General features: G+C 44.8%; 1 protein-coding gene across 2 annotated transcripts in view; it reads right to left on the reverse strand.

Annotated features, from left to right (window-relative positions):
- Positions 1–13,724, reverse strand: part of TRAIP (TRAF interacting protein) — a 30,793-nt gene that overhangs the window by 15,808 nt on the left and 1,261 nt on the right. For both annotated transcript variants that reach the window (XM_012467753.2, XM_012467754.2), the window contains exons 2-3: positions 3,360–3,417; positions 2,760–2,843 (exon numbers count right to left, since the gene is read on the reverse strand). In XM_012467753.2, the coding sequence (XP_012323176.2) occupies positions 2,760–2,843; positions 3,360–3,417 (142 nt within the window). The remainder of the gene's footprint in view (positions 1–2,759; positions 2,844–3,359; positions 3,418–13,724) is intronic.

Genomic DNA, 13,724 nt, shown 5'->3' on the forward strand with positions numbered 1-13,724 from the left:
GATTCATAGTCTACTTTCCTCCAGACTCCAAACTGGCTCTGCATACTACAGACCTTCCAGCCCCAGGATCCAATAGAGGTAGGTGTGCCAGGACAACTTTATACCCCTGGATGAAATCTCCCATGTGTCTAACTAGCCTCTAACTAGACTGCTGTGAGGATCAAGTGAGTTTCTCAAAGCCCTTGCAAATGTTGCAGAGTCATGCTACAGAATCACTGAGAAGCTGTGGCAGAACTGAACCCAGTTCCTATTCAGGAGGCCAGAGAACTCAACATCTCCATGAGCAAGTGAAGAACCTGCTCCATAACAAGGAAAACCAAGGTTATATAGAACTGAAATGCTTGACCAAGGGTCCATGGTGGTAGCTAGCTGGAATCCAGGCAAACCTTACTCTAGATCACCCATCTAAGGTCAACAGAAGACTCAGAATTTCACATGTGACCAACAGTATGGCCTAGACCCAGTGGGTAAACAAGTTCCTGCTATCAAACTCTCCACCCAGGACTCTAGAGGCAGGAGCTTCTGGTGGCTGGGCTGGTTAGTATAGGCTGAACAGCTGGGAGTGGAAGTGGTGGGTAAGGAGGGACACGCAGGGGCTGCCTAAGAACAGATACCAGGCCATGGCTGCTGCACCACTACCCATAGTCCCCTGGCTTCTTCCACACTCCAGCAGAGGCTTCCAAGCCCTTGCTCCAAACTACCCAAGATGTTGCTACCTATCTCACAAACTTGGCTTGGAAAACTGGAAATAAATCAAACTGCCTTTGCTGCTTTCATCACAGGGAAGACACTACTTAAAACGGGGAGCAGTTACCATGACAATGAACATGCTTGCTGTAAGCACAAAAGCTCCATGTTCCTGAAGCAGTGAGGTTCCAAGGATATCATGACACCCTGGGGCCAGAGCCAAATGAACTCTGATCTGACAGATACCCAGCAAATTAACCCTCAGAGTCCAGGGATCATTTGTGAACCCCAATTCAACTTCCTCAAGTTCTCTGCCATTCCAGCCCGCTCATGCACAAAAAAAGCTAAATTTTAGATTAGGAAGGGAAGCAGTAGACATATAGGAGGAAAACTACCCACTTTCCCCTAATATATGCATTTCTACCTGGACTGCAAATCTTGATGCCAAGGGCTCTGGCCTCTAATCCTGGTCTAGGGAAGGCCCAGGCATCTGACTTTATACCAAACTCCCTAGGCAATTTTTTTTCTTTTAACTTTTTTTATTTAATAGAGATGGGGTCCCATTATGTTGGCCAGGCTTGTCTTGAACTCCGGACTCAAGTGATCTGCCCACCTTCGCCTCCCAAAGTGCTGGGATTACAGGCGTGAGCCATCATGCCCAGCCTCCCCAGGCAATTTTGAGGTACAAGCAGGCTAGGGAACGGTGAGTCCAGAAATCTTCCATGGCTGGGGAATGGAAGAGTTTTCTAATCTGTCACTATCTATCCAAGCAGCAAAGTGGGCTGGACAGGATGGCTGTAGGTTCTTTAAAAGATGGCCAGGTGTGGTAGCTCATGCCTATAATCTCAGCACTTTAGGAGGCTGAGGCGGGTGGATCATGAGGTCAGGAGTTCAAGACCACTCTGGCCAAGATGGTGAAACCCCGTCTCTACCAAAAATATGAAAATTAGCTGGGCACCATGACAGGTGCCTATAATCCCAGCTACTTAGGAGGCTGAGGCAGGAGAATCACTTGAACCTGGGAGGTGGAGGTTGCAATGAGCTGAGATCATGCCACTGCACTCTAGCCTGGGCGACCAGAGCAAGACTCTTTCTCAAAAAAAAAAGGAAAAAAAAGGTGAGGAGACTACAAGAGAAAATTCAGGTTGGAATTGACCTGAAATTCCAATGGGAGGGTTTATAGTCAAGCAGCCCCCTACCTCTTCCCTCATAGTGTATTTCTCTGATAACTGTGTTTCATCACTTGTCCTCTGCTTTTGTTGTCCCCAACCTTGAAAACTGTACCAAGTCTCGCCTCTATAACTTCATCTCTATACTCCAGGAACCCTCCACTTATGTGGAAATAGAAAGTGAACACCCAGGCCAGGCACAGTGACTTATGCCTGTAATCTCAGCACTTTGGGAGGCTGAAGTGGGAGGATTGCTGGAGCCTCGGCGTTCAAGACCAGCCTTGGTAACATAGCAAGGCCCTATCTTTACAAAAAAATTTTTTAAAAATTAGGGCCATCATACAGGCATGGTGGCTCATGTCTGTAATCTCAGCACTTTGGGAGGCTGAGGTGGGTGAATCACTTGAAGTCAGGAATTCGAGACCAGCCTGGCCAGCATGGTGAAACCCCATCTCTACTAAAAATACAAAACTGGCTGGGTACGGTGTCACACACCTGTAGTCCCAGCTACTCGGGAGGGTGAGGCAGGAGAATTGCTTTAACCCCGGAGGCGGAGGTTGCAGTGAGCCAAGGTTACACCACTACACTCCAGCCTGGGTGACAGATGAGACTGTATCTCAAAAATAAATATATAAATAAAATAAAATTTAAAAATTAACGAAGCATGGTGTTGCATGCCTATATTCCTAGCTATTAGGGAGGCTGAGGTGGGGAGATCCCTTGAACCCAGGAGTTTGAGGTTACAGCGAGCTATGATTGCACCACTCCAGTGTGGGCAACAGAGTAAGACCCTATCTCTTAAAAAGGTAAAAAAAAAAAAAAAAAAAAAAGAAAGAAAGAAAGAAAAGAAAATGAATTCCCAGAGGGCTTGGAGTTCAGTAGAAACAGATAAATTCTGGGTACCTTTAAGAATTCTGCATCCAAGACATTCTCCTCCTCTTGGGCAAGATCAAAGAAGAGCTTATTGATAATGGTTCTTCTGCCAACCTGGATGGGAGAACGAGACAGAGTATGATTGTGTAGCTGGGTCATGGGCAAGGCGGAGAGTGTTGTACATGGGTCTGACTACCTACCTGCCTGACATGCAGGTCAGGACTGTTCTCAGACCCAACTTTTCAAAGTACATCTTTAAAGTCAAAACACCTCTTTACCCCCGCAGGTACCTCAAGTTGGGGCTGTAGTCATATAACTACAGACCTATATGGTTAAGTACTTAAAAGATACCCGAACTCTAGGTGCTGAGTCATTGAGGAAAAGTCAATGAACGAGGCCAAATCTACCAGAGTGAAAACTGGCCCAGGCAACAAGTTTATCTGCCAGCTACCTGTGGGTGTAAGCACATCTCCCAATCAACTCAAGGGCACAAGTGAGGCTCAACTGGCCTTAAACCAGGAGAGTCCAAAAAGGCCAGAGATACTGTTCAGTTTCAGAGTTCTTTTCACATTCCTGGTCTCTGCTAAGGAGAACTTTTCAGCTGAGGTGGTCCCACCCCAATACTCTCACCTGGATTCGGCACTGTGGGCAGGTCCGACTTGGTGCTGTTTCGAACCACTGAATTAGGCTGGAATGAAAAGCAGATTAATAGATTAATGAGCCCTGGTTTGCCTGAGGATATAAGCCAGGCAAACATTCTGACCAAAAAAGGGTCTGTTCTGCTCCTCCTTGACCCAGTGCCTGCCCAAATAAGAGGGGAGCGGCCAGGCAGATTATCACGCCTATAATCCCAGCACTTTGGGAGGCTGAGGCAGGCAGATCACGAGGTCAGGAGTTCGAGACCAGCCTGACCAACATGGTGAAACCCTGTCTCTACCAAAAATACAAAAATTAGCCAGGCGTGGTGGCAGGCGCCTGTAATCCCAGCTACTCAGGAGGCCGAGGCAGGAGAATCGCTTGAACCCAGGAGGTGGAAGTTGCAGTGAGCCAAGATGGCGCCACTGCACTCTAGCCTGGGCAATAGAGCAAAACTGCATCTCAAAAAAAAAAAAAAAAAAAAAAAAAATCTCCTTCCTTGGGGGGTGAGAAAAAAAATAAAATAAGAAGGGAGCAGCACAGGCAGTTACAGCACCTCCCACAAGGCCTGACGGGTACTCAGCACTCCAACCAGCTGGCCCTTTTTTTTGGCCCTGTTGGCTTGGCTAAAAGCTGTCCTCCAGGCAACCTTCTGGGCTTTGACTGGGGATGGGAGAGATGATAGTCAAAGCTCAGGAGTCCTCAGAGATGGGGACTCTGATAACACCCCCATTTTAAGCTGGAATCCCAAAGATTATACTTTCAAGGTGAGGTTCAACTAGAAATAAAAGTAAGTAAGGCTACAAAAATATAATTAGATATAATGAATAAAATCTAGTATTTGATAGCACAACCGGGTGACTACAGTCAACAATAATCTATAGTACATCTTAAAGTAACTAAAAGCATATAGGCCAGGTGTGGTGGCTCATGCCTATAACCCCAGCAGGGGCCAAGGCAGGCAGATCACAAGCTCAGGAGTTTGAGACCAGCCTGACCAACATGGTGAAACCCCATCTCTACTAGAAATACAAACATTAGCCAGGCATGGTGGCACACGCCTGTAATCCCAGCTACTCAGGAGGCTGAGGCAGGAGAATTGCTTGAACCTGGGGGAGGTGGCAATTGCAGTGAGCCAAGATCACGCCACTGCACTCCAGACTGGGTGACAGAGTGAGACTCCATCTCAAAAAGAAAAAAAAAGAATATAATTGGAATGTCTGTAACACAAAAAAAGGATAAATGTTTGAGGTGATGGTTACCCCATTTACCCTGATGTGATTATTACACACTGTACACCTGCAACGAAATATCTCATAAACCCCATAAATAGGTATACCTACTATACACTCATAACTTTTTTTTTCTCTGAGATGAAGTCTTGCTCTGCCACCCAGGCTGGAGTACAGTGGTGCAATCTTGGCTCACTACAACCTCTGCCTCCCTGGTTCAAGCAATTCTCCTACCTCATCCTCTCAAGTAGCTGGAATTACAGGCATGTGCCACCACGCTCAGCTAATTTTTGTTTTCAGTAGAGACTGGGTTTCATCACATTGGCCAGGCTGGTCTTGAAATCATGACCTCAAGTGATCCACCTGCCTCAGCCTCCCAAAATGCTGAGATTAGAGGCATAAGCCACCACATCCAGCCATAATTTTTTTTTGTTTTTTTTTTGAGACGAAGCCTCGCTCTGTAGCCAGGCTGGAGTACAGTGGCACAAACTCGGCTCACTGCAACCTCTGCCTCCTGGGTTCAAGCAATTCTCCTGCCTCAGCCTCCCAAGCAGCTGGGACTCTAGGCACATGTCACCATGCCAAGCTAATTTTTGTATTTTTAGTAGAGACGTGGTTTCACCATGTTGACCAGGATGGTCTCAATCTCTTGACCTTGTGATCTGCCAGCCTCAGCCTCCCAAAGTGCTGGGATTACAGGTGTGAGCCACTGTACCTAGCCAAAAAGTGTTTTTTTGTTTGTTTGTTTTTTTTTTTTTTTTTTTTTTTTTTGTTGAGACGGAGTTTCGCTCTTGTTACCCAGGCTGGAGTGCAATGGCGCGATCTCGGCTCACCGCAACCTCCGCCTCCTGGGTTCAGGCAATTCTCCTGCCTCAGCCTCCTGAGTAGCTGGGATTACAGGCACGTGCCACCGTGCCCAGCTAATTTTTTGTGTTAGTAGAGACGGGGTTTCACCATGTTGACCAGGATGGTCTCGATCTCTTGACCTTGTGATCCACCCGCCTCGGCCTCCCAAAGTGCTGGGATTACAGGCTTGAGCCACTGCGCCCGGCCTGTTTGTTTTTTTTTGAGAGGGAGTTTCGCTCTTGTTGCCCAGGCTGGAGTCCAATGACGGGATCTTGGCTCACCAAAACTTCCGCCTCCTGGGTTCAAGCGATTCTCCTGTCTCAGCTGGGATTACTCACTGCTGAGTAGCTGGGATTAGAGGCATCCGCCACCACACCCAGCTAATTTTGGATTTTTTTTTTTCTTTTCAGGAGAGAGTTGGAGTAATAATTTTCTATTTTTTACTAGAGACTGGTTTCTCCATGTTGGTCAGGCTGATCTTGAACTCCCAACCTCAGTTGATCCACCCACCTCAGCCTCCCAAAGTGCTGGGATTACAGGTGTGAGCCACTGCACCCCACCAAATTTTTTTAATTAAATTTTTGTTTGTTTGTTTTACAGAATAGAGACAGGGTCTCGCTATGTTGCCCAGGCTGATCTCAACACCTGAGCTTAAGTGCTCCTCCCACCTTGGCCTCCCAAAGTGCTGGAAGTACAGGCGTGAGCCACTGTGCCCAGCCAAAAAAAATTTTTTTATTAAAAAAAAAGTAAGCAGTGGTAAAAGCAAAACACAGCCCAGCTTTGCATCATCTACGCAAGTGGAAAAGCTCAAGCCTTAAAATTTAATTAGTCTCCTACTACTAGACTCCCCTACTCCTAGGGAACAGGGAGAAACTAAGTCCTCTCTGGAAAATGATACCATCATTCTGGCCTCAAATATTTCTATATAAATAAATTTTCTTTCTTTTTTTATTTTTAAGATGGGGTTTCAATCTGTCATTCAGGCCGCAGTGCAGTGGCGTGATCTCAGCTCACTGCAACCTCCGCCTCCCAGGCTCAAGTGATGCTCCCACCTCAGCCTCTCAAGTAGCTGGGACCACAGGCGTGCACCACCACACCCAGCTAAAATTCCTATAAATTTTCAAATACCATGTATAACATATAATCAAGGGTAACCAGGTGCAATGGAATACTACACAACAAGAATAAATAAGTCTACAATTAAGAATAATATTATGAATTGCAAAACATAACACTGATGAAGAGAAGCGAGACACATAAAGTTATATTCTGTATGATTCTATTTACATAGAGTTTAAAAGTAGGCAGGCCGGGCTCGGTGGCTCATGCCTGTAATCCCAGCACTTTCTGAGGCCCAGGTGGGCGGATCACGAAGTCAGGAACTCGAGACCAGCCTGACCAACATGGTGAAACCCCATCTCTACTAAAAATATAAAAATTAGCAGGAAGTGGTGGTGTGTGCCTGTAATCCTAGCTACTCAGGAGGCTGAGGCAGGAGAATTGCTTGAACCCAGGAAGCGGAGATTGCAGTGAACCGAGATCACACCGCTGCATTCCAGACTGGGCGACACAGCAAGACTCCGTCTCAAAAAAAAAAAAAAAAAAAAAAAGTAGGCAAAATTCATCTATGCTCTCAAAGTCAAGACAGTAACTATCTTAATATGGGGAGGTGGAGGGAGGTTGGCAGGGGTTGGAAGAACATATAAGGAGGTTTCTAGAGCTGATAAGAGCCTGCTTTTTCCTGTTTCTTTTTTTGTTTGTTCTTTTTTTTTTTTTTTTTAGACTTTTGAGACAGGGTCTCACTCTTGTCACCCAGGCTGGAATGCAGTGGAGCTATCACAGCTCACTGCAGCCTCTACCTCCCAGGCTCAGGTGATATCACCTCAGTCTCCCGGGTAGCTGGGACCACAGGCACATGCCACCATGCCCAGCTAATTTTTTGTGTTTTTAGCGGAGATTTCGTTATGTTGCCCTGGGTTTTGTCATGTTGCCCAGGCTGGTCTCGAACTTCTGGGCTCAAGCAATCTGCCTACCTCAGACTCCCAAAGTGCCTGGATTACAGGCGTGAACCAACACGCCCAGCCACACCCTGTTTCTTGATCTGAATTCTGGCTGCATAGGTACGTTCGGTTTGTAAAAATTCTGCAAGTTATATACTTAGAATATGTGTACTTTCTTGAACAACATTATAATCAATTAAAAAAAATTTTTTTTTTTGAGATGGAGTCTCACTCTGTCATCCAGGATGGAGTACAGCAGCATAATCATGAGTCACTGCAGCCTCAACCTCCCAGGCTCAAGCGATCCTCCTGCCTCAGCCTCGAGAGTAGTTGGGACTACAGGCACAGGCCACCATGCCCAGGTAATTTTTATTTTTTTACTTTTTTGTAGAGATAGAGTATCACTATGTTGCCCGGGCTGGTCTTGAACTTCTGGGCTCAAGCAATCCAGCCACTTCCCAAAGTGCTGGGATTAAAAGTGTGAGCCACCATGCTCGGCCAAAATAAAATCATCTTTTTAAGTAAACAAGTATACAAGAGGCCAGGCATGGTGGCTTACGCCTGTAATCCCAGCACTTTGGGGAGGCCTAGGAAGGTGGATCACCTGAGGTCGGGAGTTTGAGAACAGCCTGACCAACATGGAGAAACCCTGTCTCTACTAAAAACACAAAAATTAGCCAGGCGTGGTGGCACATGCCGGTAATCCCAGCTACTTGGGAGGCTGAGGCAAGAGAATCACTTGAACCCAGGAGGCAGAGGTTGTGATGAGCCAAGATCATGTCACTGCACTCCAACCTGAGCAACAAGAGTAAAACTCCATCTCAATAAAAAAAGTGCACAAGAAAAAAAAAGCACTATGAAAATAAACCAGAAGAAATGCCCACAAAGACTTTAGCTATTAGAATTGCCAGACACAGACCAACCACATTATGCTAAAGAAATAAAAATCAAGTTTGAAAATATCAATAGAGAATTAGAAACTAAAATGTGATATAGCAGAATTTTAAAAGAACCAAACAGAAATTCAAAAACTGGCTAAATTTAAGAAGTCAATAGAGCTGGATGTGGTGGCTCACGCCTGTAATCCCAGCACTTTGGAAGGCCAAGGTGGGCAGATCACCTGAGGTCAGGAGTTTGAGACCAGCCTGGCCAACATGGTGAAAACCCATCTTTAAAAATAATTAATTGGCCGGGCACAGTGGCTCACGCCTGTAATCCCAGCACTTTGGGAGGCCAAGGCGGGTGGATCACGAGGTCAAGAGATCGAGACCATCCTGGTCAACACGATGAAACCCTGTCTTACTAAAAATACAAAAAATTAGCTGGGCATGGTGGCGCATGCCTGTAATCCCAGCTACTCAGGAGGCTGAGGCAGGAGAATTTCCTGAACCCAGGAGGCGGAGGTTGCGGTGAGCCGAGATAGCGCATTGCACTCCAGCCTGGGTAACAAGAGCGAAACTCTGTCTCAAAAAATAATAATAATTAATTAATTAATTAATTAAGTTTTAAAAAGTCAATAGAAGCCAGGTGTGGTGGCTCACACTTGTGATCCCAGAACTTTGGGAGGCCAACGTGTGTGAATCACTTGAGGTCAGAAGTTCAAGACCAGCCTGGCCAACATGGTGAAACCCATCTTTTAAATAAATAAATAAATAAAAAGTCAGTAGGAGCCAGGTGTGGTGGCTCACACCTATAATCCCAGCACTTTGGGAGGCCAAGGTGTGTGGATCACTTGAGGTCAGGAGTTCAAGATCAGCCTGGCCAACATGGTGAAACTCCATCTTTACTAAAAATACAAAAATTAGTTGGGTGTGGTAGTGTGGGCCTGGGGAATAGAGCGAGATTTCATCTCAAAAAAAAAAAAAAATTAAATTAGAAAAGAAAAGAAATTAATGGATCCGTGTAAGAGCCATTTAAACACAATTGAAGAATTAATTTAAAGATAAATCAGAGGAAACACTAAGAATTAAAAAGATGGGAAAATATAAAAGAGATTACATTCTGGTTGGGGAGACAGAAAAAATACACAAAAGAGATAATAGGCAGGGCACGGTGGCTCACGCCTGTAATCTCAGCCCTTTGGGAGGCCAAGGTGGGTAGATCACCTGAGGTCAGGAGTTCAAGACCAGCTTGGCCAACATGGCAAAACCCATCTCTTTTAAAATAAAAAAGTAAAAAAAAAAAAAAAAAATTTTAAAAAGTTAATAAGAGACGTAGAAGATACTCTGAGAAGGTCTAGTATACATGTAATTGGGAGTTTCAGAAAGAAAATAGGAAGTAGAATAATGCCATCATCACCAAAATATCCATGTCCTAATCTCCAATGGCTGCGAATTCTTTTAGATGAAAGGGGAATTTTTTTTTTTTTTTTTAAGGCAGAGTCTCGCTCTGACACCAGGCGGGAGTGCAGTGGCATAATCTCGGCTCACTGCAACCTCCACCTCCCGGTTCAAGTGATTCTTCTGCCTCAGCCTCCCAAGTAGCTGGGCTACAGGCCCGCACCACCACACCCAGCTAATTTTTGTATATTTTTTTTTTTTTTAGTAGAGACAGAGCTTCACCATGTTGGTCAGGATGGTCTCCATCTCTTGACCTTGCGATCCGCCCGCCTCGGCCTCCCAAAGTGCTGGGATTACAGGCGTGAGCCACTGCACCCAGTTGGCAAGAGGAATTTTTTAGCTGTGATTAAGGATCCTGAAATGTAGAGATTATCATAAGGATCCTTGTAAGAGTGAAACAGACGTGTCAGAGGTGTATAGAGAGATTTGGAGGTGGAACACTACTGGCTTTTTTTTTTTCCAGACAGAGTTTCACTCTTGTTGCCCAGGCTGAAGTGCGACGGCACGCATCTCGGCTCACTGCAACCTCCGCCTTCCAGGTTCAAGCAAATTCTCCTGACCCACTACTGGCTTTTTTAAGACGGAGAAAGGGGCAATGAACCAAGGAAGGCACAGTCTTACTGACACCTTGATTTCAACACAGTAAGACCTAATATTTGTATTGTTAGTAAAGATGGAGTTTCACCACGTTGGCCAGGTTGGTCTTAAACTCCTGACCTCAAGTGATCCACAGACTTTGGCCTCTCAAAGTGCTGGGATTACAGGTGTGAGCCACCACATTACGCTAAAGAACTGTAACATAATAAATTTGTATTATTTTATGCCACTAAGTTAGAGGTAATTTTGTATAGCAGAAATGAGAAACTAATACAGGATTAAAAAAAAAGTAGGCCAGGTGTGGTGGCTTACACCTGTAAATTCCAGCACTTTGGAAGGCCGAGGCAGGTGGATCACCTGAGGTCAGGAGCTCGAGACCAGCCTGACCAACATGGTGAAACCCTGTCTCTACTAAAAAATATAAAAATTAGACTGGGCGCGGTGGCTCACGCCTGTAATCCCAGCACTTTGGGAGGCTGAGGCAGGTGGATCATGAGGTGAAGAGATCAAGACCATCCTGGTCAACATGGTGAAACCCTGTCTCTACTAAAAATACAAAAAATTAGCTGGGCATGGTGGCATGTGCCTGTAATCCCAGTTACTCAGGAGGCTGAGGCAGGGGAATTGCCTGAACCCAGGAGGCGGAGGTTGCAGTGAGCTGAGATCGCACCATTGCACTCCAGCCTGGGTAACAAGAACGAAACTCCATCTCAAAAAAATAAAATAAAATAAATAAAATGAAATAAATAAATAAATAAATAAGCCAGGCTTGGTGGTGGGCACCAGTAATCCCAGCTACTTGGGAGGCTGAAGCAGAAGAATCGATTGAACCCAAGAGGAGGAGGTTGCAGTGAGCCAAGATCGCGCCATTGCACTCTAGCCTGGCCAAGAGAGCAAGAGTCCGTCTCAAAAAAAAAAAAAATTAGCTGGACGTAGTGGTACATACCTGTAGTCCCAGCTACTCGGGAGGCTGAGGCAGGAGAACTGCTTGAGCCCAGGACGCAGAGGGTGCAGTGAGCCGAGATTGTGCCACTGCACTCCAGCCTGGGTGACAAAGCAAGACTCCACCTCAAAAATAAATAATAATACAGGATAAAAAAAAGCTAATGATATAGAGGCAATATATGAAGAGATAATGGCTGATAATTTTCCAGAACTGATTAAAGAAATTGCTCCACACGTTAAAAGAAATCTAATGAATCCCAAGCAGAATTAGTGAAAAGAAATTCAGCCAGGCACAGTGGCTTGTGCCTGTAATCCCAGCATTTGGGAGGCCAAGGTAGGTGGATCCTGTGAGGTCAGGAGTTCGAGACCAGCCTGGCCAACATGGTGAAACCCTGTCTCTGCTAAAAGTACAAAACTTAGCCAGGCGTGATGGCACACGCCTATAGTCCCAGCTACTCAGGAGGCTGAGGCAGGAGAATCGCTTGAACCTGGGAAGCGGAGGTTGCAGTAAGTTGAGATTATGCCACTGCACTCCAGCCTGGGCAACAGAACAAGACTCTTTCTCAAAAAAAAAAAAAGTAAAAAGAAATTCATATTGGATATACTATACTAAAACTGCAGAAAGCCAAAATCAAAGAAAACTCTAAAGGCAGTAAGAGTGGGAGGACAGTGTTCCAAAGTATGTTTAAAGGAGCAACTGATAAACTAAAACTAGATAAGGGCTGGGTGTGGTGGCTCACACCTGTATTCCCAGCACTTTGAAAGGCTGAGGCAGGATGGTTGCTTTAGGCCAGGAGTTCGAGACCAGCCTAGCCAACATAGCAAGACCCTGTCTCTAAAAACAATAATAAAATAAAATAAATCAGATGAAAAAAAGGTATACCATGCAGTCACCAAAAGAGAGCTGAAGTGGCTATACTAATAGCAGATAAAATGGACTTTAAATTAGACAAGATAGACTTTGAGTTAAAGTTACAAGAGACAAAGAAAGACAGTATACATTAACAAAAAATTCAATCCTGCAAGAAGAAAAAATTGTAAACTCCAGCCTGGATAATAGAGCATGATCCTGTTTCAAAAGAAAAAAAATTATTCCAAACAAAAACTTTATTTAAAAACACACAATTGGCCAGGTGTGGTGGCTCATCGCTATAAACCCCAGCACTTTGGCAGGCCAAGGAGGGTGGATTGCTTGAGTACAGGAGTTCCAAACCAGCCTGGGCAGCATGATGAAACCCTGTCTCTACAAAAAAAAAGAAATTTAAAAATCAGCTGGATATGGTGACACACACCTGTAGTCCCAGCTACTTGTGAAGCTGAGACAGGAGGATAGCTTGAGTCCAGGAGGTCGAGGCTGCAGTGAGCAGAGATTGCACCACTGCAGACCAGCTTGGGCAAGAGAGTAGGACTCTGTCTCAAAAACAACAACAAAAAACACCACATATATACACAATTAAAATATTCAACAATAATGTAGAAGTGGGAAGAGAGTGTTAATAGTCTAAGCTCTGAGTTGCCTGGGAAAATGAGAAAGGTGTTGATTAACCTTGAAATTGGTAAGTTAAGGCTATATACCTCAATTTCTAGGATAACCACTAAAAAATGGAAATGGGGGAGGAGGGAAGCTTGGGAAAAAAAAAAGAAATGGGGTACATAACTTCCAAAGTAACCAAAGGAAAAATGGAGAGATACAGAATATTTAACCAATTCACACCAAGGCAAGAAAGGAGAGAATAAGATATAACAGGCAAGACAAAATAGAATAAACACAATAGATTTACTCTTCATTTCATCAGTAATTGCAACAATTTAAGTAGACTAAATGGTCCACTTAAATACAAAGATTATCAGACTGAATTTTTTAAAAGTCCAACTAAATGCTGTTTTCCAAGGCTGGGCACAGTGGCTCACGCCTGTAACTCTAGCACTTTTGGAGCCCAAGATGGGTAGGTTGCGTGAGTCCAGGGGTTCAAGACCAGCCTTGCCAACATACCAAGACCCCATCTCTACTAAAAAATAAAAATAAAAAATTAGTCGAGCATGGTGGTATGTGCCCATAGTCCCAGCTACTTGGGAGGCTAAGATGGGAAAATCACCTCAGCCCAGGAGGTCGAGGCTACATTGAGCCAAGATGGCACCACTGCACTGCAGCCTGGATAACAGTGAGACTCTAACTCAAAATAAAATAAAATATAGATCTTTGGGTTAGACTAAAGTAATATTTAAAATATAAAAAAAGGAGATAAATGCTGTTTTCAAGGGATACATGTAAAACGCAAGCACACAGAAAAATTTTAAAGTAAAAAGATAGGCCAGGCATAGGGGCTCACGCCTGTAATCTTAGCATTTTGGGAGGCTGAGGAAGGTGAATCACCTGAGGTCAGGAGTTCAAGACCAGCC

The sequence above is a fragment of the Aotus nancymaae genome, unplaced genomic scaffold (assembly GCF_030222135.1).
Source record: "Aotus nancymaae isolate 86718 unplaced genomic scaffold, 86718_ANA_hifiasm-v0.15.2.pri h1tg000067l, whole genome shotgun sequence".
Lineage (NCBI taxonomy): Eukaryota > Metazoa > Chordata > Mammalia > Primates > Aotidae > Aotus > Aotus nancymaae.